The sequence below is a fragment of the Ogataea polymorpha genome, assembly GCF_001664045.1.
Source record: "Ogataea polymorpha strain NCYC 495 leu1.1 chromosome Unknown OGAPOscaffold_7, whole genome shotgun sequence".
NCBI lineage: Eukaryota > Fungi > Ascomycota > Pichiomycetes > Pichiales > Pichiaceae > Ogataea > Ogataea polymorpha.
Window position 1 is genome coordinate 158,478 of NW_017264704.1, and position 26,221 is coordinate 184,698.

The 26,221-nt window shown below is 48.3% G+C and overlaps 14 protein-coding genes across 14 annotated transcripts; 4 read left to right on the forward strand and 10 right to left on the reverse strand.

Moving 5' to 3' along the window:
- Nucleotides 1-334: 334 nt before the first annotated feature.
- Nucleotides 335-988, forward strand: OGAPODRAFT_77997 (uncharacterized protein; the record flags this gene model as incomplete). Its single annotated transcript, XM_018356406.1, has 1 exon — nucleotides 335-988. The coding sequence occupies exon 1, from the start codon at nucleotides 380-382 to the stop codon at nucleotides 986-988; it is 609 nt and encodes a 202-aa protein (XP_018208539.1). The 5' UTR covers nucleotides 335-379.
- A 977-nt stretch (nucleotides 989-1,965) lies between these two features.
- OGAPODRAFT_90798 (uncharacterized protein) lies at nucleotides 1,966-3,575 on the forward strand (the record flags this gene model as incomplete). The annotated part of the gene is made up of 1 exon (XM_018356980.1): nucleotides 1,966-3,575. A coding segment is annotated over exon 1 (1,491 nt), but the record flags the coding sequence as incomplete, so codon positions are not given.
- Nucleotides 3,576-3,580: 5 nt separating this feature from the next.
- On the reverse strand, nucleotides 3,581-8,416 carry OGAPODRAFT_90800 (uncharacterized protein). The gene is made up of 2 exons (XM_018356981.1): nucleotides 4,055-8,416; nucleotides 3,581-4,012 (listed from the first exon to the last, which is right to left on the reverse strand). The coding sequence occupies exons 1-2, from the start codon at nucleotides 7,838-7,840 to the stop codon at nucleotides 3,596-3,598; spliced, it is 4,203 nt and encodes a 1,400-aa protein (XP_018208541.1). The 5' UTR covers nucleotides 7,841-8,416; the 3' UTR covers nucleotides 3,581-3,595.
- A 93-nt stretch (nucleotides 8,417-8,509) lies between these two features.
- Nucleotides 8,510-9,778, reverse strand: OGAPODRAFT_95726 (uncharacterized protein). The gene has a single exon (XM_018357798.1). The coding sequence runs from the start codon at nucleotides 9,697-9,699 to the stop codon at nucleotides 8,752-8,754; it is 948 nt and encodes a 315-aa protein (XP_018208542.1). The 5' UTR covers nucleotides 9,700-9,778; the 3' UTR covers nucleotides 8,510-8,751.
- Nucleotides 9,779-10,075: 297 nt separating this feature from the next.
- Nucleotides 10,076-10,544, forward strand: OGAPODRAFT_17358 (uncharacterized protein). The gene has a single exon (XM_018355062.1). The coding sequence runs from the start codon at nucleotides 10,092-10,094 to the stop codon at nucleotides 10,509-10,511; it is 420 nt and encodes a 139-aa protein (XP_018208543.1). The 5' UTR covers nucleotides 10,076-10,091; the 3' UTR covers nucleotides 10,512-10,544.
- Nucleotides 10,076-13,837, reverse strand: OGAPODRAFT_17359 (uncharacterized protein). The gene has a single exon (XM_018355063.1). It carries the CDS (start codon nucleotides 13,742-13,744, stop codon nucleotides 11,564-11,566), a length of 2,181 nt encoding a protein of 726 aa, XP_018208544.1. The 5' UTR covers nucleotides 13,745-13,837; the 3' UTR covers nucleotides 10,076-11,563.
- OGAPODRAFT_10231 (uncharacterized protein) lies at nucleotides 10,637-11,440 on the reverse strand (the record flags this gene model as incomplete). Its single annotated transcript, XM_018353103.1, has 1 exon — nucleotides 10,637-11,440. One exon carries the CDS (start codon nucleotides 11,438-11,440, stop codon nucleotides 10,637-10,639), a length of 804 nt encoding a protein of 267 aa, XP_018208545.1.
- A 177-nt stretch (nucleotides 13,838-14,014) lies between the features above and the next one.
- Nucleotides 14,015-16,183, reverse strand: OGAPODRAFT_10233 (uncharacterized protein; the record flags this gene model as incomplete). The annotated part of the gene is made up of 1 exon (XM_018353106.1): nucleotides 14,015-16,183. The coding sequence occupies one exon, from the start codon at nucleotides 16,181-16,183 to the stop codon at nucleotides 14,015-14,017; it is 2,169 nt and encodes a 722-aa protein (XP_018208546.1).
- Nucleotides 16,184-16,416: 233 nt separating this feature from the next.
- OGAPODRAFT_17363 (uncharacterized protein) lies at nucleotides 16,417-19,073 on the reverse strand. The gene has a single exon (XM_018355064.1). It carries the CDS (start codon nucleotides 18,559-18,561, stop codon nucleotides 16,456-16,458), a length of 2,106 nt encoding a protein of 701 aa, XP_018208547.1. The 5' UTR covers nucleotides 18,562-19,073; the 3' UTR covers nucleotides 16,417-16,455.
- On the reverse strand, nucleotides 18,645-19,229 carry OGAPODRAFT_10235 (uncharacterized protein; the record flags this gene model as incomplete). Its single annotated transcript, XM_018353108.1, has 1 exon — nucleotides 18,645-19,229. The coding sequence occupies one exon, from the start codon at nucleotides 19,227-19,229 to the stop codon at nucleotides 18,645-18,647; it is 585 nt and encodes a 194-aa protein (XP_018208548.1).
- A 76-nt stretch (nucleotides 19,230-19,305) lies between these two features.
- Nucleotides 19,306-20,127, reverse strand: OGAPODRAFT_14666 (uncharacterized protein; the record flags this gene model as incomplete). The annotated part of the gene is made up of 1 exon (XM_018353429.1): nucleotides 19,306-20,127. The coding sequence occupies one exon, from the start codon at nucleotides 20,125-20,127 to the stop codon at nucleotides 19,306-19,308; it is 822 nt and encodes a 273-aa protein (XP_018208549.1).
- A 156-nt stretch (nucleotides 20,128-20,283) lies between these two features.
- On the forward strand, nucleotides 20,284-20,919 carry OGAPODRAFT_14667 (uncharacterized protein; the record flags this gene model as incomplete). Its single annotated transcript, XM_018353430.1, has 1 exon — nucleotides 20,284-20,919. One exon carries the CDS (start codon nucleotides 20,284-20,286, stop codon nucleotides 20,917-20,919), a length of 636 nt encoding a protein of 211 aa, XP_018208550.1.
- Nucleotides 20,920-20,964: 45 nt separating this feature from the next.
- OGAPODRAFT_95733 (uncharacterized protein) lies at nucleotides 20,965-22,986 on the reverse strand (the record flags this gene model as incomplete). Its single annotated transcript, XM_018357799.1, has 1 exon — nucleotides 20,965-22,986. One exon carries the CDS (start codon nucleotides 22,984-22,986, stop codon nucleotides 20,965-20,967), a length of 2,022 nt encoding a protein of 673 aa, XP_018208551.1.
- A 1,177-nt stretch (nucleotides 22,987-24,163) lies between these two features.
- OGAPODRAFT_52271 (uncharacterized protein) lies at nucleotides 24,164-26,200 on the reverse strand (the record flags this gene model as incomplete). Its single annotated transcript, XM_018355731.1, has 2 exons — nucleotides 24,164-24,484; nucleotides 24,554-26,200. Coding segments are annotated over 2 exons (1,968 nt in total), but the record flags the coding sequence as incomplete, so codon positions are not given.
- Between the last annotated feature and the right edge of the window lie 21 nt (nucleotides 26,201-26,221).

The window sequence follows — 26,221 nt, forward strand, 5'->3', positions numbered from 1 at the left end:
AGTTGTTTGGCATCCTAGCAAAGACCAAAAGAACTAGCGATAAAGATGGGAATCTGAATTCGTCTTTTTTAAAAGTCAAATATTATTGTGTTTTCAATTTTCCGCAATAGGAAGCATCTGATATTTCTCTAGGCCCAGTCGATGCCTGATTATGTCAGCAGAGAGAAAACTGCTTATTGTCCCGATGCGGTAAATTGAACGCGTTGGCATGCAGAATCCGAAACACCACAAGCGTCTGTTGATTATTAAAGCCCAGCAACAATTTGTATCACCCCCATCCCTTTGAAGCCCTAAAAGGGTAAAATTGGTGATGTCCAGAGAAACTCTGTTGTGGAGACTTCACGGTATATATTTGTCGTAAGCCCTGCCTTCAGTGTAAATGCTGCTGCTTGTGTGCCTGAGCTTCTTCCTGCGTATTAGTCTGTCCGCCACCATCACCACTACTGTTGCATCTGCGGACGCCCGCAAGTTGGTTTTTAGTGCGAATGCGGGCGTGCTCCAGGTGTTTTTAAATGATTTCGCTTCCCGGTTCGACGATTATACCTCATATATGAATTCTGCCAAGATACCTTTTCCAGGGTCTCTGGTGCAATTCTATATGAACGTCGAGCAGGCAAGTACTGACCAGGCTGCGGTCACCTCAATGTTGGTGAACGACTTCCCAATGTCTGAATTCAAAACGTACATTTCTGTTTTCCCATGGTACAGCTCGCTTCTCTCTGCTGGCGGTGATTCGACGATTTATTTGACGGAGGATTTAGTTTCCAAAACTGTCGCGGTGGATGAGGAATCCAACCGGTTTAATCTCAGGGTGGTGTCGGCCACAACCTCCGCTTCAGCCACCCTTGCAACTTCATCTTCTGCAGCTTCCAGCAAGTCTAGCTCGTCATCCTTTTCCAGCTCCTCTGTGTTCGCTGGTTCCACAGCTGGCGGCTCCAAGCTGATTGTCCCCGGTCTCGGACTTCTTCTTTTAGGAATATTAATATAGGACTATTTTTTCAGGATCCGATCGAGCTTGTAAAGCATATATTTAAAATCCTCGTTTTTCAATTTTTCCCAGATGTAGCTGCGCAGCTCTTTCTCACTGAGCGCACAAAAATCCACAGAAGCCACTTTCGTCGACGTGCTAAGGTCGCTCATATCCACGCTTGTGCTATTCAAATTCAGCAATGGGTCCTTTGTAAGGTTCTCGTCCTGGAAAGAGGTGTAGTGGACCGAATTCAGGAAATCGAGGTTTGGAGTGGGCTCGACAGCAGAAATTTCAGGGATCTGACTAGCGGACTCTGTCATGCTCTGCTGTTTTAGTGGTTGCGACCAGCTGTTTACCATCCCGCCCCTGACAAAGTCATCGTTTTTCCTGTCCTTTTTTTCCACCTGCGAGCTTTGGGAGAAAGCCACTTGGCTGCCGAAGTCGATCTGCGATTGTATCTGCGACTGCATCTGGCTACCCCGAAAACGCGCTTTTTCTTGCTGGTGAGTCGGAATGCCATGAGATTCGAGCACCTCGATGCACTTGTTGAACTCGTCATGCGACGCAAACCCCAGTTGAAATTTCTTGCAATATCTTGCATTCGGATAGTATTTCAGTGCAATTGACGGAAATTTTGCGTACGCTTTGACCATTTGGTGCTCGTCAAACACGAGACGTTCCAATACCTCTGCCTTCCACATGACTTTAATCAGCATGTCGTCGCCCGGCTCCTGTGGCTTCTTGCTGCCACTCTTCTGTCCCACATTGAGTGACAGGTCCGAGCGGTACGGAAAGTGAATCCACTGGTTCTGGTCGCTAATATAAGAAAACTTGCGGAACGAAATTGAGGTGTACAAAGAACCCATAGTGAATGAAGGGATAAATATTTGTTTCTCCTGTATCCCCCTTGAGTGCTCCCAATTTGGTACACCTGGCACCGAGCTTATCTTTCAAAAAAAACACTTCTGATGCCACAGTCTCTGCTAAGATGGACAGCGAAAATGACCAATTGTTGGGACCTTTAGACAAAACCCAGACACGAAATGCCGACTCTATAGATGAAGAAAACCCACTGACACACCAGCTGGCTCCCGAGCTTATTTTTCAGCAGCACATGCTAGACGAGATGAATTATCTCCAGGAGATGGAAGAAACGCCACATGGCCGTCATCTGGGCGTTTATTCCATGACCATGATGATCCTGCAACGTATAATTGGGTCTGGCATCTTTGCCGTGCCGGCTTTGATCTACCGCGATGTTGGGGGCTCGCCTGCGCTGTTCTTTCTAGTGTGGGTCATAGCTGGCTATGTAAGCTTTGCTGGACTGTACTGCTTCCTGGAGCTGGGACGGGTGATACCGCGCAGTGGTGGGATGAAAGTGTTTCTGGAATACATCTATTACAAACCACGGATGTTCATGAGTGTGCTATACAACACGTATTCTGTTGCGTTCGGCTTCACCATTACTAATGCAATTATATTTGGCGAGTATACGCTATATGCGCTTGGCTGGGACAAAGTGGACGGAATGGCTCCGAAATATGTTGGCTGTGCCTACGTCGTGCTGGTTTCTGTGGTGATTGGGTTTTCGACAAATCTGGGCGTCAGGATGTCAAATTTCACGGGAGCTCTGAAATTGGTGCTTTTGGCAATCATGTCGCTGACGGGGTTTTACGTGCTTTTGCTGCCTTCGAGTATTACAGGCGTCTCAAATAACCTCCACTGGGACGGATTCTTTGCCGTGAAACGCTCGTTCTCCTCCAGTTCCTTTATCAGCGCTCTGCTCAAGGCCATATTCTCGTTCGGGGGCTGGCATACCGCTCACATTGTCACCAATGAAATTAAGGACCCCGTGCGAACTTTGTCGATAGCCGGACCCCTTGCGCTCCTCATAGTCAACCTTTCGTACCTTCTGGTCAATCTCAGCTACCTGGTTGTGATCCCGGATGCGGAACTGAACGGCTCTGGTGAAATGGTGGGCAGTCTCCTGTACGAAAAATTATTTGGCTACACCTTTGGCCGCCAGTGTCTCACCATGACGGTGGCCATTTCGTCCGCCGGAAACATTCTCACGGTGATGTTCCACATCTCCAGAATGAACCAGGAGATATTCCGCGAAGGGTTTCTACCCTTTAGCAGGTTTTTCGCATCGAACTGGCCTTTTGGAGCACCTCTGCGGGCCCTGCTATTTCCCTTGGTCATCTCGTGCTTCTTCCTTCTCATCCCAACCCCTGACAACGTCTACGACTACATCGTCAACCTTGAAAGCTATCCACTGCAGCTCTTTGTCGGACTCACAGTGGCCGGTATATTTGTGCTAAAATATAGAGTTCCTGGCTACCACACGAGCAACCGGCTGCTTGTTGTGCACGCATCCCCCATAATTGCGCTCTCGCTGTTTCTGTTTGTGGCTCCGCTCAACCCCTTCAGACAGGCAGACTTCAAGGGCTTCCCCAACTACGCATACACTTCGCTCAGCATCCTGTTACTATGTATACTTTATTGGGCCTATATTTTTGTGTGGGCCCCAAAATGGGGCGGTTATACGCTTCACCCAGTCCAAGACACGCTGAGCGACGGTCTGGTCGTGAAACAGTGGGAAAAAAAACAGCAAGAATGAGATAATTATTTCCTATATGCCTGCTTGGCGAGGTTGACCAGATCGTCAAACTCGCCCGTATCCTGACACATTTTTCGGAAGTCGGATTTTTTGTTGGTGATGAGCTTGTAAGGATGGTCGTACTCCTTTACCTTGCCGTGGTCCAGCAGTAGAATTTTGTCGTAGTCGATGATGGTCTTGAGTCTGTGCGCAATCGTGAGAACAGTGCTGCTGGAAAACTCCTCTCTGATGGTGGCCTGGATTTTGGCGTCCGACTCGTAGTCGATCGACGCTGTGGCCTCGTCCAGCATCAGGATCTTTGGCATTTTCAGGATCGAGCGTGCAAGACAGAGCAGCTGCCGCTCTCCCTGCGACAGGTTGCCGCCTCCCTCCGAGACAGTCGAGTCCAAATCCAAGAACTTGTTCACGTTGTCTCCGCGAGCCTGTGCAGTCTCGTCCGCGACGGCGGCACCGTTGCTGTCGACGATTCTCTGGAAGTCGTCGACGGAAATGAGGTTGACACGGCGAAGAGCTTCGAACATCTGAAGATCGCCGTACTCGCCGAATATGTCCAGGTTCGACCGGATCGTGCCCGAAAATAGGGTGGGGTCCTGCGGAATAATGGTGAGGCCCTTGCGCAGCTGTTTGAGACCGATTTTCGAGATGTCAAGACCGTCAATTTTGATGCTGCCGCTTTCGAGGTCCACAAACCGGAAGAAACTCGTGATGATGGTGGATTTTCCAGCACCCGTGCGGCCAACCACTCCGATCTTCTCGCCGGCGTTCACGTGGAACGACACGTTGTCGATCACGCGCGGCAGCTCCGGGCTGTATCTGATGCATATGTCTTGCACGTCGATTACGCCTTTCGACGGCCACGAATTGACAGGGTCCTGTGGCAGGTATTTTGGTGGCTCCTGAGGGGTCTGTTCAATGTACTCTTGCACTCTCTCGACAGAATTCATGCTCATCTCCACGTAGGCGTACATTCTGACCACCCAAACGGCCGTGTATCTGAAAGACACGGAGAAGGAAAGCGAGATACCAGCCAGTCCAGCGTCGATCTTATCTGAGTAAGCCACCGCAAAGGCTGCCGCGAAGAAGATGATGAACGCGCCAATCATGTCGGATCTGTATGCCAGCCACCTGTTGTTGACCCAGACGTACCAGAATGGACGGTTGTTGACGTCGATCTTCTCAAAGTTCTGTTTCAGGAACCGTCTTTCGTCTCCATATGCTCTGATTGTGGTCATGCCAACAAGCGTCTCGGAGAAGTGTTGATGGATAGGCGACTTGGTGATCGACTCGAACCGTTTTAGGTCTCTCGAAAGCTCCAGATACAGAACACCCACGCCGTAATACACTAATAGTATCAGCACACCGGCCACCAAGAATGCCGGCGTGACGGCACAAACAACAAGAAGCGTCGACAGACACGAAATCAAGTACGTGACAAACTCTTCGGCGTAAAGTGCGAGTTCCTGATCGATCGCCTCGATGTCCTTGGAGAACCTGTTCATTATGCGGCCAATTGGAGTCTGGTCGAAGAAACGCAGCTTTGCATGCAGTAGCTTATCCAACAAATCCTTGAAGATCTTTCTCGACACATTGAGACCACCTATGAATGTCAGAATCACACGGCTCGATCCAAGTGTTCCGAATGCCACGCCGATCAGAGTATAGATGATAAGATAATACATCGTGCTGTGCTCCTCCACTGCCAGCTCGAACGGTTGCAAAGCATAGGACACGAGAGGCCTGTGCCAGTTGATGCTGTGGAACGTAGGGAAGAGAAACAGAGTCATGCCATTGGAGTTGGAAAATGCAGAAACGTCCCGTTCGTCTTCGATGGCCGACCAGCGTCTCAGCCAATACGACTGGTAGACGTTGACAGACTGGGAACCGATGAACAGGATGGCTATCATTATCCACATGGTAGGGTTGCCAAAATACTTGAAGTAAGCGTAGTAGATCTCGGGCTTGACAGAGCCGTCGGACTTGGTCTCGTCCTCAATGAGTTTTGATTTCTTGCTCTGTTCCGGTTTTTGAGTTCTCTTGGCAAGCCCTTCCGCGATGGCCTCGCTGGAAATCTGCGAGTTGTCATCCAGCGCCGCCAAATTGGCAGTCGACGCCGACCGCGACTGCAGGACGCTCTTCACCACATCTTCGTTCAGCAGACCCTCCTGCATCAGTTCGTCCAGGCTTCCTTGCGCCTTGATACGACCGTTGTCCATCATGACCACGAAATCGGCCTCCTTGACTGTCAGAGAGACGTTATGCGACACAAGAATGCACGTTCTGCCTTTCATCAACTCTCCGTTGATACAGTGTTCGTAGATGTGCACCGCCGTGTGAGAGTCGACAGCCGACAAACAGTCGTCCAGCAGAAGGTACGAGGCGGAAGAGTACAGCGCTCTGGCCAGCGAAACACGTTGTTTCTGTCCTCCCGACAATGTGATACCCTTTTCGCCGATCTCGGTCTCGTCGCCGGCCTCCAAAATGCTGAGGTCTCTCGTGAGTCCACAAGCATGGATCACGGCGTCGTATCTTTCCTGGTTGAACGGTGATGCAAAAATGATATTTTCCTTCACTGTGGCATTCAATAGCCATGCCGTCTGCGAGCAATAGGCCACGGACTCCATCAGGCCGGTCACAGGGTTCGGGGTCAGGTCGTCTCGTGGAATGGCACCCGGGAGAAAAACCTTACCTTTGTCAAGGTCCATCTCTCCCAGAAGAGCGAGCAGTAGCGAACTTTTGCCCGAGCCAGTCGGCCCAATCACCACATTCAGCTTGCCAACCTTGAAGTCAATATTGAGATCTTTGAGCGCAAACTCAGCCTTGCTGTTTTTGCTCCAGTAGAAAGTTGCATTTTCAAAACCAATTAGGGGCGAGTTTGGTCCTCTTGGAGCAGACAATTGCTGATACTTTGTAGTCTCAGGCTCATTCAGAAAATCCTCCACCCTATCCAGAGAAACCTTGCACTGCATAACCATGGACAGCATGTCAGCCAGTGCGTCCAGAGGACCCCTTAATAACGTGAACAACGACAGCGCGGTAAACGCGATCGGCGACGTCAAAGGGTTCCCCTGTATCACTGTGTAGACATAGAAAGTGATAAGGGTGACAATAGTAGGCACCACGAGCCAAAGAAAAATCAGGAGAGCCCAAACGACACATCTGCAAACCAAATAGCCGAGTTCCTCCTCTCTGATTTTCATGATGGCGTCGGCAAACTTGTCTTCCCAGGCAAAGTATTTGATGATCCTGATATTCTGGAACGCCTCGTTTGTCTTCTGTATCCGCTTGTCGGTCACCAAAAGCATCTGTTTCTGGTACTCGTTGAGTTTTTCCATCAGCATGTAATTGATAGGCAAGATGGCTATTAGGGTAGCAGTTCCTATCAGGGAGGTCCAGCCAAGAAGCTTGTATAGCAGGTAGATTGCAACGGCAGCCATCACGAACGAGTTAGGAAAATAATGAAGGTAGCCACCAATCTCTGACACTTTGAAGGCGTCCACGGCCATCAAGTTGATGATGCCACCCAGTTCCTTGTTCGAAGGCTCATCTTGTTTCTTGGACTTAGCCAGCTTATCCTCTTCGTCTTCTGTGGCGCTCTCTTTACCCGTCGAGCCGAGCCGTCTTCTCAGGGCCTTGGAATAGATTTCGCCGATTAATATCGACCGCATACGCGTGCAAATTCTTCTTCCTAGGAACAAACTTCTTCCCGAAAACGAGCACGCAATTACTCCGGATCCAAACATGATCAGCACATAGAACCATGCCATGTTCCTGGACTTGGTATGCGGAGACTCAATGTACTCCAAGATTTTCTCGAGACACAAAGACGGCACAAAAATCAAAAGTGCCTCGATACAGGTGCACAACGTTTGCAACGCTAGTTCTTTTTTGAATTGCAGGAAAAGACGGAGGGTGAATCTTATGGAGCTCTTCAGCTTGTGGAATCTGATAAGCACATCATGAGAGTAATCGTCGTAACGCAGCCCCCAGATTTGTTCCATGGTGATTGGTTTCCAATATGAAGAAAAGACCATCTTGTCGAGATAGCCATACGTAATAATATCTATCAAGGACGAGGTGGTCTCTGGGGAGGGTATCACACCTTCTTCGTCATACACAATTGCTGGCTTATCAGACAATTTTTCAAGACCGTTCGTGAGGCACAGAAGAGTATTAATGACAAATTGCGTAACGTAGAACCAGTAGCCATACGTGCCAGACACATGGTGTAAAAGTGCTGAGCGGAACAGCATGACCGAATTAAACCATTGTAGGCTGTAAAGAGTCACGCAATGGTACCAGAGATCCACTCTGTTGGCAGAAAACCCTTTGGAAACGTTTAGAAGTCTAGCAGAGGTTATCACCGTCAGATAGAGCCACAATGAAAAATTAATGTATTTCACAAGCGGGAAACGGGGCTCTGAAGTGTCCTCAAGACGGGACAATGCGAGAAATGCAAGCACAGTTTGAATCAAGAGAAGGACCTCTTCAAGGGCAACCTTCAATTTCTCAACGGTGTCGCGGTAAACGATGCGGACGACACCAATGGGCTTACCATCATCCTTGACGGGTTTGAGCAAAGCTATGTCGAAATGTCTCTGGAAAATATCGGTGTTGTCGGATTCAATCGAAGAGGTATACAGCGTGTGACCATTCTGTAGGAGTGGTTGTTGTTCGGCGTCTAGTTTTGAGTAAGGATCTGTTTTTTCTGAAGCGAAGGGGTTACGCAGCAAATTGAAAGCCACTAGCAAAGCAGACAGCGCCAACGGGACTAATATCCAGCTCTCTACCAGCTGCCTTCCACACGCAGTAAAGTCATCTACTGCCCAATATGAGTCGCACAGAGTGCTATTTGATAACGCAAGACTCATTGAAAACAGTAAACCTAGCAGTAGTATAATAATTTAGAGCTCAATTTTTTTATACATAATGTGCACGCTCTTGTAATCTGACAGATACGGTTAAAATTTTGAATGCCAACAGCCGTTCATACGCGGCATCAAAATTAGTCACCATTCACAGCCATTCCTACCAACAGCTCATCTGATAGTTGCTTATGGAATGCACGTGATTAAAGAGACATATAAATATACAAAGCAAAAATGACACAAGTCTACATAACCGGGTGTCCGATGAATGAGATGTCTAAACGTGCTGAATGCTTTCACTCATTTTCCTTGCCCTCTGAAGACGCCTGAGCGGCAGCCTCCGCAGCAGAGTCAATTGCAACCGTGACGTTGAGCTTTCTGTTCTTGTACTCCTTGTTTTCGAACTCCTTAAGTGCCTTTTGCTGGTCCTCTTCGGACTTGAATCTCACAAAGGCGATACCCTTGTTGTCGATTTGGACGTTTCTAGCCTTCAGCTTCAGGTACAGATTCTTTGGGAGCTCTCTTCTTGGGACACGGATCCAGACTGGCTCGTATTCAGCAAACAACTCCTTCAAATCCTTACTGGTAACAGACTTGTCGAGGTTTCCGAGGAACAACGTGGTCTTGGAAGGAACACCCTCCGACAACTTCTTCTGCTTCTCCTCCTTGGACAAAACTGGCTTTCTGGCTTTTTTCACAGGCGCAGATGACTCCGCAGAGGTGGACTCGCTCTGATCAGCAGGAGAGGCCTCTTTAGAATCCGTCTTGGCGTCAGACTCGGAACCAGATGGTTTGGATTCAGTCTTGGCCTTGGCCTTACTCTTCTTCTTCATCTTGCCGCTAGCGCTCGAAGCCGCAGACCTTTGCGCAGTCTTCTTTGGCTTTCTCTCCCTCTTAGGCGCAAGGCTTGGAGGAAGAGCAGCTCTGGCGTACACCTCTCTTTCTCCTACCGTCTTGCCACCAATCAGCTCGATTGCCTTGGCAGCGTCTTCAGAGCTCTTGTAGACGATGAAACCGTGGCCCTTCTGAAGTTCGACGGTAGTCTGGTCTGTTTTCTTGGTGACAGTTCTGGTTGGAAGCTCCACTGACACAACCTCTAGTTCGGGAGTCAATGCTTTCAACTGATCTTCAGTAGTATCGTATGGCAAGTTACCCACAAAGACCTTGTTTGGATCAGTCTCTTCGACTGGCGATGGAGATTTCTCGGTAACTGGCTGGGCTGATTCGACTTCGGAGGCAGACATATTCAACGTTTGAGGTTCACCAGGATTCTTATTGCCGCAGTTGGGTTCCGGATATGATAGAATTGGGGTTACAATTGGTGTCTTTTTTCGGTTTTAATAGTAGAGGGTTTTCAAAATTTTTCGTCCGGTGAGGGCAACACGACGGCAGACGGAGGATGGCGAGAGATATTTTTCCAGAAACGTGAATAGGAAATGACAGGTTACCCGGTCATGGTTACGGTCTCATTTTTGGTTTTTTTTATACCTCTTGTCGTTGGACTATGGCCCGACGCGACGATCGACTCAAACGAGTATCCACCAATGAAAACCATAAAAATTGAAATTTTTCGGTGTAGAGTGTTTTCTTTAAAGGTCAAAAAGTTTTGTACAATATCCACTCGTGTTGATTTGCAATGTCCTTGCTTAGAAATTTCATAGACGCCCTGTCGCCAATCACCGCTTACGCAGAGGAGCCTGCCGAAGAGCCTGTTGAAGAAGTGGAAGAGGAGACTCCCGAGGAACCACAAGAAGAGGAAGCAGACGGTGACGACGCAGAGGAAGAAGATGAGGACGACGAAGATGAGGACGACGAGGACGATGATGAAGAGGCCGGCGACCCAATGGATGCCCTTAGAAAAGAATGTTCCGAAACCAAAGAATGCGCACATTATGTTCACCATTACCAAGAGTGTGTTGAAAGAGTGACCAAAGAGATGGAGGAGCCAGGATACGACGAAAAGGAATACAAGGAAGATTGTGTGGAGGAATTTTTCCACCTCCAGCACTGTATCAACGACTGTGTTGCTCCAAAGTTGTTCTACAAGTTGAAATAAGGGATAGAAGTGTATATGTCATCAAAATAGCAGGTATTCAGAGTGTAATAGAACAAATTCTTGCACATCTAGCTATGGTTGCTACAGTCACAGTATTATCTGAAATCTTTGTTACTCTCCATTATTTATGCCTCGACTCTCTTTGGGGCGTTGGCAGCAGCAACAGCAGCAGCCTTGGCTCTCTTGGCCAGCTTAGCATTGGTCTTAGCACCCATCACACCTCCACCCCAGTGTCTTCTCTGCTCCTCGTACTTTTCGATGAAGTTAGCGTTGATGGTGGAAACGAGCTTGGCCAAAGCAGCCTCGTCCTCTGGTCTAACGTCGACCAAGGCAGCAACAGCACTGGTTTTCTGGTGAACAAGGGTTCCCAATCTAGCCTTACCCTTGACGATAGCGTATGGAACACCCATCTTTCTGCACAGAGCTGGCAGGAAGACAACCAGCTCGATTGGATCGACATCGTTGGCAATCAACACCAATTTGGCCTTCTTGTTCTCGATCAAAGAAACAACGTGGTTCAAACCGTACTTGACAACAAATGGCTTGGATGAAACATCTTCCTTCTTCTTGCCCTCAGCAATGGCAGCAGCCTCCTTGGTGAGTCTCTCTTTCTTCTCAGCAGCAGTCTCTGGTCTGTACTTGTTCAGGAGCTTGAAAACCTCGGCAGCAGTGTTTCTGTCCAAAGTGTTAGCAAACTGAGCAATAGCTGGAGGAACCTTCAGTCTCATCGAGAGCACCTTCTTTTGTCTCTGCAGTCTGATGTATTGTGGCCACTTGACAAATCTGTTCAAGGCTCTCTTTGGTTGGATGTTTTGTCCAATACCAAAGCTTCTTGGAGTGGACTCAAACAAAGGGTTCTTTGGACCAGTGCTCTTAGCAGCCTTGGTCGACAAAGGAGCTGGGGCGACCTTCTTTCCTTTTGGAGCCATGTTGTAGTTGTTAAATTATCCAAGTAAAAATTTTGAAAAATTCACCCCAGTGCTACCCACGAAAAATTTCCTCCCCTGTATACATGCACGTGACTTCTAAGGGAGGTTCCTGAGCCCTCTCTATTATATACGCTCCGGCATCTTCATCATCAGCACCACCAGCGATGTCCAGCCGGAGAAATGCCGTGTCCGCTGTCCGGCCCCCGTCTCCTCGTTGTACTGCTCCCACGTGTATCCTGTTTTCCGGTACTGTTCGTAGATATTTTCGACCAGGTTCTTCCGCAGAGACTCGTATATATCGCTCATCTGAGCGCGGATCTCTGGAGCTGTTTCTGGCTGCGCAGCATAGTATTGCAGACTCTCCAGCACCAGATAGTTGATGTTGACCCAAATGTGGCCTCTCCAGTAGTCCTCGCCTTTATGGAAATAAGGATCTTTTTTGGACAGCGATCTGATGCCGAACCGCGACCACAGCTGCTCAGGGTCCTGTAGCTGGTCCAGAATCGGTTTCAAATGCTCTGACGATGCCGGAATCAGCCGGTGCACAAACGGCATGATGCTGACATATCCTATATGGCACTCAAAAACGTCCTCGTCCTCTTCATCCACTGTCACGTCGCAGTAGCTCTGGTCCTTATTGCTCCAATGGAGATCGTCCATGTTGGCAACAATGTTGTCGTATATCTCTTTGTAGTGCTGTGCGTCTTCGTGTTTCTCCAGCAGGTATGCGATTCTGTATATCGACCTCGTCATCGCTCCCATCCACGCCAGCAAGTCAATATGCAGCTCTGCGATGTCGGGCGGCGATCTTGGGTAGTCGTCGATCCCGCTGGGCAGACAGTGGTCCTTTGTGCGGCCTTTCCAGCGAAACACGTCGAGCGCAGAGTGGCATGTTCTGGCGAAGAGTTTCGTCTCCCCGCGCTGCGTCCTGCGGAACCAGTCGTAATGTTTCTGTAGCTGCGGATATACTTTATTTGCGTACTTCACAAGCAGCTCTGGATTTTTCAGGTGCATATCACCCAGCCGCAATGGACCCGCATACGAGCCGATGTCCATGCCGTATTTGTCGGCCTCCTGGGCTTGTTTGGCCAGGTCCAGCAGTTTGGTGAAAACAAGCATCAGGGTCGGCGGGTTCGCGATGTTGGGATTCTGAACGGTAAACTCTGGAGGCACTTTGCTTCTGGCCTCGTCGCCCAGAATTAGCTCTCTGGCAATCCAGCCATCCTCGTCAATCAGTGAAAACCAGCTCTGGACTATTTCGAGCGCCAGGTCCGAGTCGTATTCCAGAACCGGCAACAGGTGGAAACCTTCGTCCCAGTAGAAACCCCGGGGGAAAAACGGTCTGCTTGGGACGGCACTGAACAACTCGTATGGGCCTTCCGATTTGCCTTCGAGGTTGGCGTGGCTGAACTCAAGATCGTCTACCACGGCGTTGCGATCCACCAGCTGGTCTCCGTAGAAGTAGCTGATTCCGCCCAAAAGCTGTGAGAGCATCTCTTTTGCAAACTGGAAATGCTGGGGCTTGATAAATGGTGGAGCCAGCTGGAAGTTATGCGCAAACTTAGAGTCAAATTTCTCGTTCATCTCTGCGACTTTCTGAGGAAGCTGTTCCGCCATCAGCGGCTCATTGTCTGCCAAGTTGAAAATAATGTCAAACTCAAAGCTGCCCTGGAAAGTTTTCTGCACAAAATGCATGTTTCCCTCGAAATTGTCCATATTCTTCATTTGGAACAGTTGTTCAGGCGGAATCCTGTCCTCCTTATCCAGGTACTCCTGTAGTTTCTTGATGTTTTCGCCTAGAAGCGTCAAAAAGATATCCTTCGCTCGCCAAACGTTGCCCGTGGGGACCATCAGAGACAGATGTCTGGTTTTCGATGGATCGAGTCCCAAACCGCGATAGTCACCTTCCGCAACATACTGTTTGGGCGAGCCCTTCGTGACGTCCAGATCAAACACCCCGCCAAGTCGCTCTGAGTACCCGACCAGCTTCACGTCGCCGTCGGTCACGTCGTCGGCGCCAGCATATCTCAGCTCTCCTTCTCCCTCGAGACCAGCGTAGAAAACTACCGACGTTTTGGCGTCCTTTTTCTTTGGTTTTCCAGACACACGCAAGGCCCAGTTGCCGTCGTCCGTCTTGACGAAGTCTGCCTCGAGTTTGAGGCCGAATTGAGCGTCCTTGACAATTTCGTGGCCCCCTAATCGGGGGTCGTATCTGGTCCATCCAAAAGTGTCCAACTGGTCGTCCTGGCGACATTCGTGGCGCAGTGCACCAACTCCCTGGTAGCTATCCACGTTGAACCACATCAGGCCAGTTAGTAGAGACTCGGGCAGCCGAGGCTTCACTCCAAGATACAGATTCGATCGATACGCTCCCCATAACAGCGACCTGCTGTTGGCACTGGCGTAGTCTGCCGCCAAGCCACTCAAGTCCTCGCTGTTGTTGCCCAGGATTCCATACTCTGTGGCTAGAATGGAGCAGCCATAGAAAAAGGAGGCCAGTAATACATTCCACAGCATGGGATGAATATTTTTGAAGAAATTAATATTAGTACAAATACGCAGGGCAGCGAATAATTACATAAAGCCACCCAGTTTGCGCTTCTTGCGCTTTTTTTGCGACGAGGAGCTCTGCGTCGGAAGCGAAGAGGGCGGGTGTGACGATACAGGCGGCTCCGGTTGCGAGCTTGGCGGAGATGCGATCTGGAAGCTAGCAGGAGATGATGTGTTAATCTGTGAGGATGACGGGACCAGCTGTGAGCTCATTGGGGAGCGCGCTTGAGAAAACTGCTGCGAGAACCCTGCAAGCTTCGAGGGCCGAGCCTTGAGCTTTTTCTTGCTCTTCTGCGACGTGGTGATCACTGGTACCTGGCTCAGAGGCTCTGCGTGGCTGAAGATGCTGGTGCCCTGTGGCTCGTGCGGTCTCCACTGGTCCAACAACGCGGCCAGCTCAAACGGCAGCTGTGACCGAATTTCCTCGATTCCGCGGTCGCCCTGGTGCTTTTTGTGCACAGTGAGCAGACTGAGCCCGAGGTTGGTGTTGATGCGGTCCAAACACGGACTTGTCTTATTTTGGAGTATACTTTTCAGCCGGGATGCGCGGTTCTCAAACGGCCTGAGAGGCCGGAGCAAACCTTCCGGAAGACTGTGTAGTCTCTGTATTTGCCCGACGTCGGAAAAAAGACGCTCTGACGCGTCATAGACGATCAATTCGTTCTGTGCTATCAGAGACTCGAGATTTCCAGGAAGAGGCCCGGCCGTTGGAACCATCGATCCCAGAGAGAAGAACATTTCGTTTTCGTTTGCCGCAAATTGCTCCAGCAGCTTTTCAACCTCGTTTCCGCAGTTATTGGCTTTAATGTCGTGCAACTGAGGCAGCGCCGGAATTCTCTCCTGCTCTCTTGGTAACTTTTTATCTGGAACTTCAACGTCCCGCTCCGACCGCTCCATTTGCATCCTCGAGATCTCCAGATCGCGCGTGAGCTGGAAGAATGCAAACTTGGTGCCATAGTTTAAAAACGCAATAGACTGAACAGGCTCGGTCGGATGCGGGACGTAGAAATAGGAATCGCCGAAAATGCGAGCCTTGCCCCTTAAAAATCCAAATGTCACAACCAGTACCAGTGAATTGATCTGCGAGATTATATGGCATTCGAATCTGTCCTTGTATTTCTGCACCATCAGTTTCAGTGAAAGGTCTTGTCCATCCAAGTGATGTGACCAGCTCAAGGCCGGCTCGAAGCCGGACAGCTGCACTAAAGAAATCTCCCTGGTGGTCAAAAGAATGCAGTGGTCGTGCTGGCCAGCTGGAACACATAAATCCAGAAGCCGCGACCAGTAGTTTGCTACCACCTTGCAAACTTGTTGTGCTGGCGACCACACATGAAGCGACGATCGAGACATGAGCAAAAGCTGGTCATTTTGTTGTGCAAACCGTACTCTCTTGAAATTGGACAGCTCTGCAGGATCGTGTATGGTGGACAGATACAGCCGCTTGTAGTCATTGAAACTGCGATCCAGATCTCTTTTGATCAGCTTGAACAGCCCAAAATTCCCCTTCACGTCAATCAACGCAATATATGCCTCCATATGTGAACAGACACAAGCGTCTGCAAAAGCCTGACCAGCAAGACTTTTCTGCGGGATTTCCACGAGCCGGGCCACCCCGACGCCAAATCTGCTTTCCACATGAACTTCAAATATGCTAACGCTAACATTTGTGCGAACTCCAAAGTGGCGAGTCTCCGGAAAGGTGAATATCTGCTTTATTCGAGAATTAAATTGAATAGCCTTGGTTGTAGACGGCATTCCAGCAGAGTCCAGGATACTGACAGCCAAAATGTTACCATATGATCCTGTAGTGCTAATTAAGAGGCTTGCGCTCACCTTATGCGCGTCGTAGTGAAGAATAGCCAGCATATCTCCGAATGTTGGATCATGGATTTTTCGATCTTGTGCTGCCAAAGACTCTTGGTGGCCTGCCTTGAGTAGCGATTTGGGCACAAAGTACGTATCTTCTGTATGCTCTGCAATCTCGGACGCCATTTTGATGCTGCCTGTGTCAATATCTGCCGATCTCTGGTCTAGCTGCGCTGGAACAAGACAGTGATAAGAGGACTTGAGAGGCCGTAATCGCTCTGATTTGGTGTCCCGCACCCGAGGAAAGTCAAAGGAGTTGCTCGCTCGGTCAAATGTGCACGTCCCATCTACGCCGTAGGTGAGATGGACGTTTTTTCCGGGCCACATAGTAGCGTATTTAATTTTTTTATTTTTTTCATATTAAATTATGTATCTAATGATAGGCTTGGAAATAAATCCACCGGTGCGCTCAGTTCTCCTCAAAAAGCACAAAACTACATCTGATTGGGTCTGGAAAAATGGGCCATAACCAAGTATAACTGAGGTGTTCTTTATGTCAGCATCTTTTGGAGAGCTACACTCCCTGCAACCGCCGAGCAGGTCTTTCAGTCTCCGGTCCACTTTATCTCAAAATCTCATTTGTACATGCGCAATACACATCATTTGCTAGCGTCGTCAAACGACTCGAATCTAAGATCCCAACCGATCTGCGGACCAAGCTTAGGAAGCACCTCGGCAACGCTCTGAACATCCTTGTCACCCCTACCGGAAACGTTGATAATCACGTGCTGGTCTTTGGACATTTTCTTGGCAGCCTGGACAGCACCGTAAATGGCGTGTGACGATTCCAAAGCAGGTATGATACCTTCGTACTGCGACAGCAATCTGAATCCTTCTAAGGCCTCTGCATTGGTGGCAGCAATGAACTCAACACGGCCAGCATCCTTCCATGCAGACAACTCAGGGCCGACACCGGGATAATCCAAACCGGCAGAGACGGAGTGAGTGTCGTGGACCTGTCCATCAGTGTCCTGCAGAACGTATGTCTTCACTCCGTGGAAAACACCAGGCTTTCCCGCAGTCAACGTAGCAGAGTGTCTATCGGTGTTGAGCCCTTCACCTCCTGCTTCCACACCAAGCAGCCTCACGCTTGTGTCCTTCTCGAACGGAGAAAACATACCGGTGGAGTTGGATCCTCCACCAACACAGGCAACAACCAGATCTGGCAGCTTGCCGTCATTCATCTTCCTAAATTGCTCCTTGGTCTCGTTACCAATCACACTTTGGAACGTTCTCACCAGAGTTGGATATGGATGTGGGCCGATCGCAGAGCCAACAATGTAGTGCGTGTTCGACAGGTTGGTGACCCAGTATCTAAAGGCCTCGGTAGTGGCATCTCTGAGCGTCTTTGTTCCGTTAGTAACCGCAACAACCTTGGCTCCTAGAATTCGCATCCGGAAAACGTTCAGAGCTTGTCTTCTGACGTCCTCTGCTCCCATGAAAACGGTACACTTGAGACCGAACTTGGCACATGCGGTAGCAGTGGCAACTCCGTGCTGACCTGCACCAGTCTCAGCAATGATCTCGCTCTTTCCTAGACGTCTGGCAATCAAGATTTGTGCCAACGCGTTGTTGATCTTGTGCGAACCGGTATGGTTCAAGTCCTCTCTTTTCAGCCAGATTTGCGCGCCTCCCACATGCTCAGTCAGTCTATCAGCACGGTGTAGAGACGATGGACGGCCTATGTAGTCGTACAACGAGCGGAACTCCTCCCAGAACTTTGGGTCCGCAATGGCACTCTCAAAGCCGTCCTCCAGCTCTTTCAAACATGCCTGCAAAACCTCAGGCACGTACTGTCCTCCGTACTCGCCAAATCTTGGGTTGTGGAGATGCTTCTCGTCAAAAGAAACGTCTGCGCTCAAATCGAGCTCCGCCTCAAACAATGACTCACCAACAACATTTTCACCCTCTCCGGTCAAAATCGACCTGACATATTTTTCAGCAGTAGCAGCCCTCTCGCCCTCCGGGGAATCGTCCAGCAAAGAAACCAGCTTCGAACCTATCACAACACCGTCCGCAGATGAACCAACTTGAAGAAAGTGCTCTCGGGTAGAAACACCAAACCCAACAGCCAACGGAGCCTTGCCTCCAGTGATTTTGCGCACGCGGTCGACCAAAATTCCAACACTGGTGCTCACAGAGATGGAGTTACCCGTAGTGCCCATACGAGAAACCACGTATATGAAGGAATCGGAAATGTCGCCGAGCAACTTGAGTCTTTCGTCAGTGGTAGACGGAGCAACCAATGGCACATATGCCATGCCCTCTTCCTTGCAGTAGCCTCTAAATTTCAACGCCTCTTCTGGTGGCAAGTCAACAACAATAAATCCGTTGGCCCCTGCCAAACGAGAGTCTCTTATCATCTCCTTCTCCCCGTATTGCAGAATAGGGTTGTAGTATCCCATGAGAACCAATGGAACAGTCACACCAGCAGCTCTGGCCTTCTTCACCATGTCCAGCACCATACGCACAGTCACACCGTTGCGCAGAGCAACGGTGTTGGAGTGCTGAATCACTGGTCCATCAGCCATTGGGTCAGAAAATGGAATGCCAAGCTCAATGATATCCACACCGCCAGCCTGCAGACTCTGCAAGATTGGAACAGTCTCCTCGATGGTGGGGTGGCCGGCAGTGACAAAGGTCACCAGAGCAGTTCTCTTCTCAGATTTGGCCTTGATAAAAGCTTCTCTTAAAGCAGTTGCCATACTGTTATCTGGTGAAAAAAATCAGTCATTGGGGAATTTTTTGAGCCGGGCGAAAAAAGGTGGATAGTCCCGTCGATCGTCGCCTATTTCTTTTTCGCTGCAGGCTTCGCCTTGGAAGGCGGCCGCTTAGCGGCGCTATTCTTCATTCCTGGCGACCCTACGCTTCCCGAAGACGGCGGGCCACCCATCTCTATCGAGGAGATCAGCGGATTTTTGGAGGAGTCGACTCTGTTGAGAGATTGTTCGTTCAAGAACTTGGTTTCGAATTTCACCTCATGCGGTTCAACCTTGATCTGATCCTCAGGATTGGCGCCCATCTTGAGTTTGGCGTATCTAACCACCGGAATTAGTCTTTTGTATGCATTTTGATATGAGTCCAGATTGCTCTTGAGTAAGTTGATCTGCGTCGCCACCTCCTGATAAAACACTGACGACGTGGTGTCCTCATCGATGGAGGCCAGAAGCCTTATATAGCGGGCCATTTCGTATCGCAAACCGCTTATGCGAGATCGGAGCTCTTGTATTTCCAGTATGGTAGAATCGATGTCCAATTTGCCGTTCTCGAGGTCCTGGATCGCTATGGTGTCTGCCACGGGGGTGCTCACTCCACTGGTCCCCGGAAGAGGCCCCGACGGCGTTAGATTGGTGGCAGGCGTAGGCATAGACATGTCTTGTGAAACACTAAATTGGGTATAGAAATTTAATCTATTTGAGTGTCAGCTTACATAATACAAATCGTGGTAGCTATTTCCTGCGACGGATAGTAACCGTATCGTTCTCCAGCATCCACTCAATATTGTGATCTTTGCAGAGTTCCTCCCATGATGCATTCACAAAGTTCAGTAACACTCTTTTATTTAGCATAAAATACGATCGATGCAGCGTGTCAACTTCCGTCTGTCTGAATGCTTTGAGTCTCAAATCCATTACAGACTTGTAGCAAGGATTCTTCGACAAGAAGTTATATTGGCGCGTCCAGAGATAGAAATCTTTAGTCATAAGAGCGTAAGTTGCAAAGAAGGCAGCCTCGGGAACGCATGAAGCAAGCTTACCAAAGTTTGGCACGATGTCAAAGTTCAGCAATAGTAATTCAAAAACGGACTCGAATTGTCCGTTGTAATGAGCCTTGTGTAATGCCAGAATCGACAGCACTAGTTCTTTTTCAGTGCTGGACATGAGTTGGTTTTTTTTCTCGGCCTCCATTAGATGCATTATACTGGGGACGTACGACTGATGATGGCCTATTGAGGCAGAATATTGGATCGAGTTCAGAAACACGTCTTTTGCAAAGTCGGTGTGCGGTTGAGAAAGAAGACTTTCCCTCAGTTTGCGAAAGTCCATGAGGATTGAATCTGGTTTGGCATTGTTCTTGATGTTGAGCTGAATTTTGGTGAAGAGATCTCTTCGAGCAGATTCGTTTTGCTGCAACCGGAGGTCCTCCCCTCGACTGATCAGGCCGAACTCTGCATTTTTTGAAAGTCTGCTATGGTACTCGTCCTTTAGAAACCTGTTCCGACGCCTTTCAAGCACATCAGGATCTTGCAGCACAGATTTGGTAAAGCCCATTTTCTGGTCCCTGAGATTTTTCATTGATAAGTAAATTATTTACTCGAATTTTGATTTATTTGATTTATGAGCGAGCTGAAAAGGCCTGCCGAAGAGCACGGCGGAGACATAAAACGGGCTAAACTGGAGAATAGCGATTTATCTGAGCTACAAAACATGAATCTTTTCCCGGAAGTCGGCCTCCAGCAGGCAGAGACCAACACTAACGAGCTCGAGATCACGAAAAATCCAAACGAGTTAGACATTAACGCCACCACAGAAGGCTCGAGCGAAGAATCAGAAGATGAAAAGGAACTATCGTCAAAACTCATAGCAATCCCAGGAACAAATATAGTTCTGAATTCAGAGGAAGAAATTCAAAAATGGATCGAAGAGCGACGCAAAAACTGGCCAACAAACAAAAGAGTACAAGAAAAGAAGAGTCTGCAGAAGGAGCAGGCGCAGGCGAAACCGAACGAGCAACGGAACCGCCGTGTGTGTAGGTTTTGGCAGAACTCGCGCAATTGCAAAAACGGAGCAAAATGCAGATTTCTTCACGAATCGGGTCCTCAACGACCTCGACAACTACCTAATCATAAAGTGAAACAAATCCAGGGGTTGTCTGTTCAAATTCCTCAACGGTTTACTCCGTTAGTTCACAAAGGAGGCTCGTTGCACAACTTGGTGGCAGAGAGAGAAATGCTCGACGAGAACGTCAAACTTTTGGAAATATTCAAGAAACTTATTGACAATAACCTTATACAGGACTGGTGCGAGCTAAAACAACGACTCAATCTCGATAAAAAGAATTAACAATTTAGCGTAATTAATAACGGAGCATAATTTATTTTACTATTTTCACATACCCCTGAAAGCGTTCTTACTTGCACGACGTCTTCCTTCGTAATTCTGCCGCGTTTTGCCTCTATCTTCGCTGCTTTCAGACCGCACCTTCTTCTTTTTCTGTGGAACAAAGCTTATCTCGGCCTCTCCACGAACATTTTTGTGCACCCTGACTTGCTGCTTCTGTTCTCTTTCTTGTTCTCTTTCTCTATTAACATCCTTCAGTCGCTTGCCAAACGATAAATTCTTGTGGTCTGTTGTTCCTGTCAGTTCAGCTGCAGCGTCCAAAGGTTTCATGGAGACAGTCTGCATTTTCTTGAGGTATTCTTCTTTCTCCAACTCCTCTCTCAATCTTTGGTCCTGCTTTCTTCTGATCTCCTCGCGTTTCTGGATAGTAGCCTCGTCCTCACTTTCGCTGTCGCTTTCACTTTCACTTTCACTGTCACTATCTCCTCCTGGGTTCATTTTCTCCTCGTCTGACTCCTCAGCTGCCGTCAGTGGCTTACTTCCCTTGACAGGATTGAGCTGCTTATAGTCATGAGACTCCTCATCAATCTGGAACATTGGGTCTTCAAACATTTCCTTGAAACGGTCATCGTTGACGACTTGCTCTGCAGTTTCAGAACCAAGTTTCTGTCCAAGCTTAGTAGCATAGTCCTTGTTGACCTTAATCTTGGTGTTAGAAATGGCTCCAGTACTCCGAATCCGAGATTCTCTTTCTTTCTCCACACGCTTCTTGATTTCACGCTCACGTTGGTCTTGAATTGCGTTAGGATTAGCAATCAGGTTCACCTTGTCGTACAGCTCGGTGTCAATGAAATAACCATGCATATACGCACGCATAACCTTTGTGCCGATGAGATGTGAGATATTAAGACGAACGACGTCTTGCTTGGTGATGAATCTATAGTTTGAGTAAACTGTGTCTGAAGGCTTCTCTTCCAGCTCCTCGGTGATGTTGTCGAGGAAGGAACACCATTTAGGAGCTGGTCCGAGAGCTGGAATGTAATAAGTATGCATAGGAATCGATTCATTAGCCATGAAAAACATGCCGGAGTCGGGAATGTACTCCACATCATTTATATCAACACTTGGTTCCATGCTAGCAAACAGATCGCCGCTGTGACGGTCCCAAATTTTAGCGATTTTTTTGTCCGAGGTCATAATTTTGTTGCTCACACTGGAACTATCATCCAACCAGGTTATCTTGTTAATTGCGAATCCATAACCTTGGTCTTTGGTCATTAAAGGTTGCGATCGACGGAGGTCATACAACAATGAGACTCCATTTGAGGTACCCACGGCCATATTTAGCCCATCATTGCGGAATTTGAGTGCTGTAACTTGGGTAGAGGGCATTTCAGAACCGTCAATGATCTCCATCTTGACCACTCTCTGTCTTGCCCTGTGATCCCAAAACTCCACAGTGCCGTCCTCTAGTCCGGCACCGACCAGGCCGTGAACATTGTTTATATCGAGAATGTTAACACCAGACTCACTGTCTATCTCAAAAGGCTGCATGAAACGTCCTTGTTCCAAGTTGAGTCTGTAGATCTCGTTTCCCGCAGCTCCCACATACAGATCACAATTCACCTCGTTGTACGCCAAAGAGCGGCCAAATTTAGGAACACGGGTTCTGTAATGCATCCCTCCTTTCACCTGAAACTCGATAGAGCGATCATTTTGCAAATGCACAGACTTGGTCCAGTCGTCACTGAGAAGCAGAAAGTCCACATTCTCACAATCCGTGTGGCGCTCAAACTTGAGAGAAAGGTTGGCAAAGTCATAAACGTGAATTTGTGGCTTGTAAGTTCCCGTTGCCATCGCGTATTGGCCATCGCGAGTGACTCTGATCCGGTTAGAGGCTTCACTGAACTCAAAATCTTGAATCAGCTCCACACGATTCTGGTAATCAATGTCATTTTTCAAAGCCCGCTTGCGCTTACGAGCAATCCAATCGGGAAGGGATCTGGCAACGTTAGTTCCCGAGATCTGGTAAACCGAGACGTCGTTGGCAGTCGTTGATTTTAAAACCATAAAAAATAAGGGAAAATATTTTAAAAAAATATTTTTTTTTGATTAATTTTTTTTTGTCTGGTCGATCGACTTGAAATTTTTATCATTTGTGTATTTTGTTAAATGGACATTGCTCAGCTTAACAATCCTATCGTTCAAGACCCCGCCGTTAACTATAGCGAACTGTACGAAGACTTGCTCACCAAATATGCCAAGGTGCATTCCGATGCACAGAAGCTCAAAAACAAAGAAACACAAACGAACAGGCTGATCAAGTATCTTGAGCTTCGAAACGCTATGCTTGTCCAGCTCTTGATGCGGGCCGAATCGCTAAGATTGAATGGAACACAATCAAAAATGTCCGGTAATCAGGAACAGGAAATCTTGCAGTCCGTTCTGTCCCAAAAGCCATATTTGCAAAACATTCTTCAACCATTAACACAAAACACAGGAGATTTGGATTCTCACGAGCTCTCGCAATTTTACGAACTGCTAGAAAAGAACCCCAACTCATCCGTTTTAAACAGCGATCTTGAATCAGTGCTAGATCTTGACGACGGCGCCGATAGAAAAAGAAAACTGGAACCAGCTACAGACATCTCATAACTATGCATTAGTCATTCTACTCAATCACCACGAGCTTCTTCTTCTTTGGCTTCTTTGGCTTTTTAACCACCACGGGCGGCTCCTGTTTTTGCTCTAGTTTCTCGAACTCTTTCCGCATTATTTCGACCTCCTCGGTGTGGTCAGGTTCATCCGGTGATTTCGTGAGGTCGAAGTCTGACAGAGTCGAAGAGTCAATGAGTAACTTACTTCTCTCCTTCTTTTTCTTCGGCTTGAATAGAGGCTCAGAAACAGACTCTTCGCCAGGGTCTTCGTCGCCCAGAACAAGCACTTTCTCCTTTTTGATCTTCTTTTTGCTAGGCTTCTTGCGTTTAGTCTCCACAACAGGTTCTGAATTCGAAACATCATCTGGCGTGCTTGTGTCCATCGAGATATAGAACGGATCGCCTATCCTGTCGGAGCGATCTGGGCGACCTTTAAGTGGCTCGTCCTCGCCATGGTCATCGGATGAATGGTTGATCTCAGACACCAATTCTTCCTCGTATTCTTCCTGTTGACGCTGCAGAGTCTCTTTTTCCTCAATTCTAGCAAGCATCCGGTGGAATTCAGAAATAGACTCATGGTCAATAGCGGTGTCCAGGTCTATGGCTATAGGGATGCGACTTTGGGCGTGTGGACCAACAGGCTTGATTGGATATTGTTCAAATAGCTGCGCGTACCCAGAGACCAGAAAATTGGGGAAGCTCTCTTCATCCGTCTCGACAGCCTCGAGTGCGAGCTTCAGAAGTTCAGTGAAGGAGACAGCGCGCTCCTGAACCTCAAAATTCACAGATTGATGGAATTTCTCCAGCCACCTGATCAGTATTTGGCAAACCTCAATCAGGTGCACCCGGTCTTCAGGACCCCAATTCAGTCTCAAAGAGAGACAGTACTTTCCAAATAGTTTGGCCATAGACTGGATATAAACACCGAGTGTTGGATCCATGAGGTCAGTGAGAGTATCAAGGTCTTCCTGGGCCACAACGTTCTTAATAATCTGTGCGCCTGTTATTTTGTACACTTCTTCGTTATCGCTGTCGTCGTTATCGTCGTCATCCAGTGTCGTGATATAGTCTGTATAGTACTCTCCAACAAGCCACATGCAATTGTGTAGGCCTTCCTTTAAGCCGACCAGTCGCGAACTATCGAGTACCAGCTCCAGAGAGCGTTGAACCAATCTGCTGCGAATACTTGGAACTCTCAATCCCACACTCATAAATTGCGATGTGACCATTTTTTCAACACCAGCAAGCCTATTCTCGGCATTGATATTGAGAATGTCGCCAAGAACACCAAGATACCATTGGAAATTTGGAATCCGCTCGTAATTGTCCATGGAGCATATATGGATTATTTTGGTGATGACAAGCAGCCTATACTTATCTGACACCATGAGAGGACTCTGAAGCGCCAATTCAGTCTCAACGTTGATGTATTCCAATCTTTCTGCCTGCTCATCCACAGGAATCAGCTGGACAAGCAGTCTGGACACAATAGAAACGATGTTGCGGTCGGTCACGAGAGAATCGATCAGTTCCAAAGACTTTTCTCTGATTGTGGGGTCGGAATCGTAGGTGGATGCCATAATGACTTTCTCATGCTTTTTGATGAGTTCCTTGTGAATTTTACAGGTTTTGATGAACGCCAGCAACCCCACATACCTCAAATCCTGATCGCTGTTTTGAATAAAACCAATCAGTTTGCTGATTATCAGTTTTGCAACTTTGGTATCGTCAGGAGTAAGCATTTTTCCATTGTGAATGCAATTGATTGATTCATAAACCAAAGAAAGTGCCGTTGTGCTATTCATGAGGTCCACCACCTCCGGCAGCAATATATAGCGGAGACGAGGCTCTTCAAGACACAGATACGACAAAAGCTTCAAAAGTCTGATGACCATCCAGTTGTTGTTCGATTCCTTCAGCAGCCCAAAGAGTCGAGGTGCAAGCTCCACGTAGTTTTTCGCATTATTATGAGCAAGTTCGCAGATGACGTTTACAGTGGCAGAGACCACAGACCCGTCTTCATCGTCCAGTTTTTCTATCAATTTGTCGAAATGCAGCCTCAATGCGTCAGGGTACTTGAGGAAGATCTTATACATGGCCAAGACGGCCTTTTTTCTTATGAATGGCTTGGAGTGGGAAAGCATTCGCACCATATCGTCACAGATATCCTGTGCCAGCTCAGGAGTGACTATGGACGCAATGCCGCTGATAGCTAGGCCTGTATCCACAGAGTTGCCGGAGTTGATGTCTTTTTTCAGCAAATTTGTCATCAGCATGAGCACGTCATCGTTGTTCTGCCGTTGGAACAGCTGCATCGCAGCAAGGTATCCTATTCTCTTGTGTTGGAACTTTGGCGAGGAAATGACCTCCAGCACGTGAAACGAGCACCAGCTCATGTCGTAGCCGTACATCTCCAAGTATGCTAGCTTGAGGATCGCCATGGACTTTAGTTCGAGGTCGTTTGTTTTCAGCTCAGCCCGACATTCCTGAATGGATTTGTCGAAGAACGTAGCCAATTTCTCAGGATCCTGATTGTTCGCTCTGATGCCCTTTATGAGGTCCGTCAGAGACTTCTCAAATGAAATCCCGAACGGCCGCAAGCGCGCTCTTATTATATCTCTGGACATAAGGTTCCGACAAGAAAAATA

Coding starts and splice junctions, on each gene's coding strand:
- OGAPODRAFT_90800 (XM_018356981.1), bottom strand. CDS start 7,840: ATGCTGTTCCGCTCAGCACTTTTACACCATGTGTCTGGCACGTATGGC. Junction 4,013..4,054: donor TCGACGACTTCCAGAGAATC/GTCGACAGCAAC, acceptor GAGACTGCACAG/GCTCGCGGAGACAACGTGAA.
- OGAPODRAFT_95726 (XM_018357798.1), bottom strand. CDS start 9,699: ATGTCTGCCTCCGAAGTCGAATCAGCCCAGCCAGTTACCGAGAAATCT.
- OGAPODRAFT_17358 (XM_018355062.1), top strand. CDS start 10,092: ATGTCCTTGCTTAGAAATTTCATAGACGCCCTGTCGCCAATCACCGCT.
- OGAPODRAFT_17359 (XM_018355063.1), bottom strand. CDS start 13,744: ATGTGGTTCAACGTGGATAGCTACCAGGGAGTTGGTGCACTGCGCCAC.
- OGAPODRAFT_17363 (XM_018355064.1), bottom strand. CDS start 18,561: ATGGCAACTGCTTTAAGAGAAGCTTTTATCAAGGCCAAATCTGAGAAG.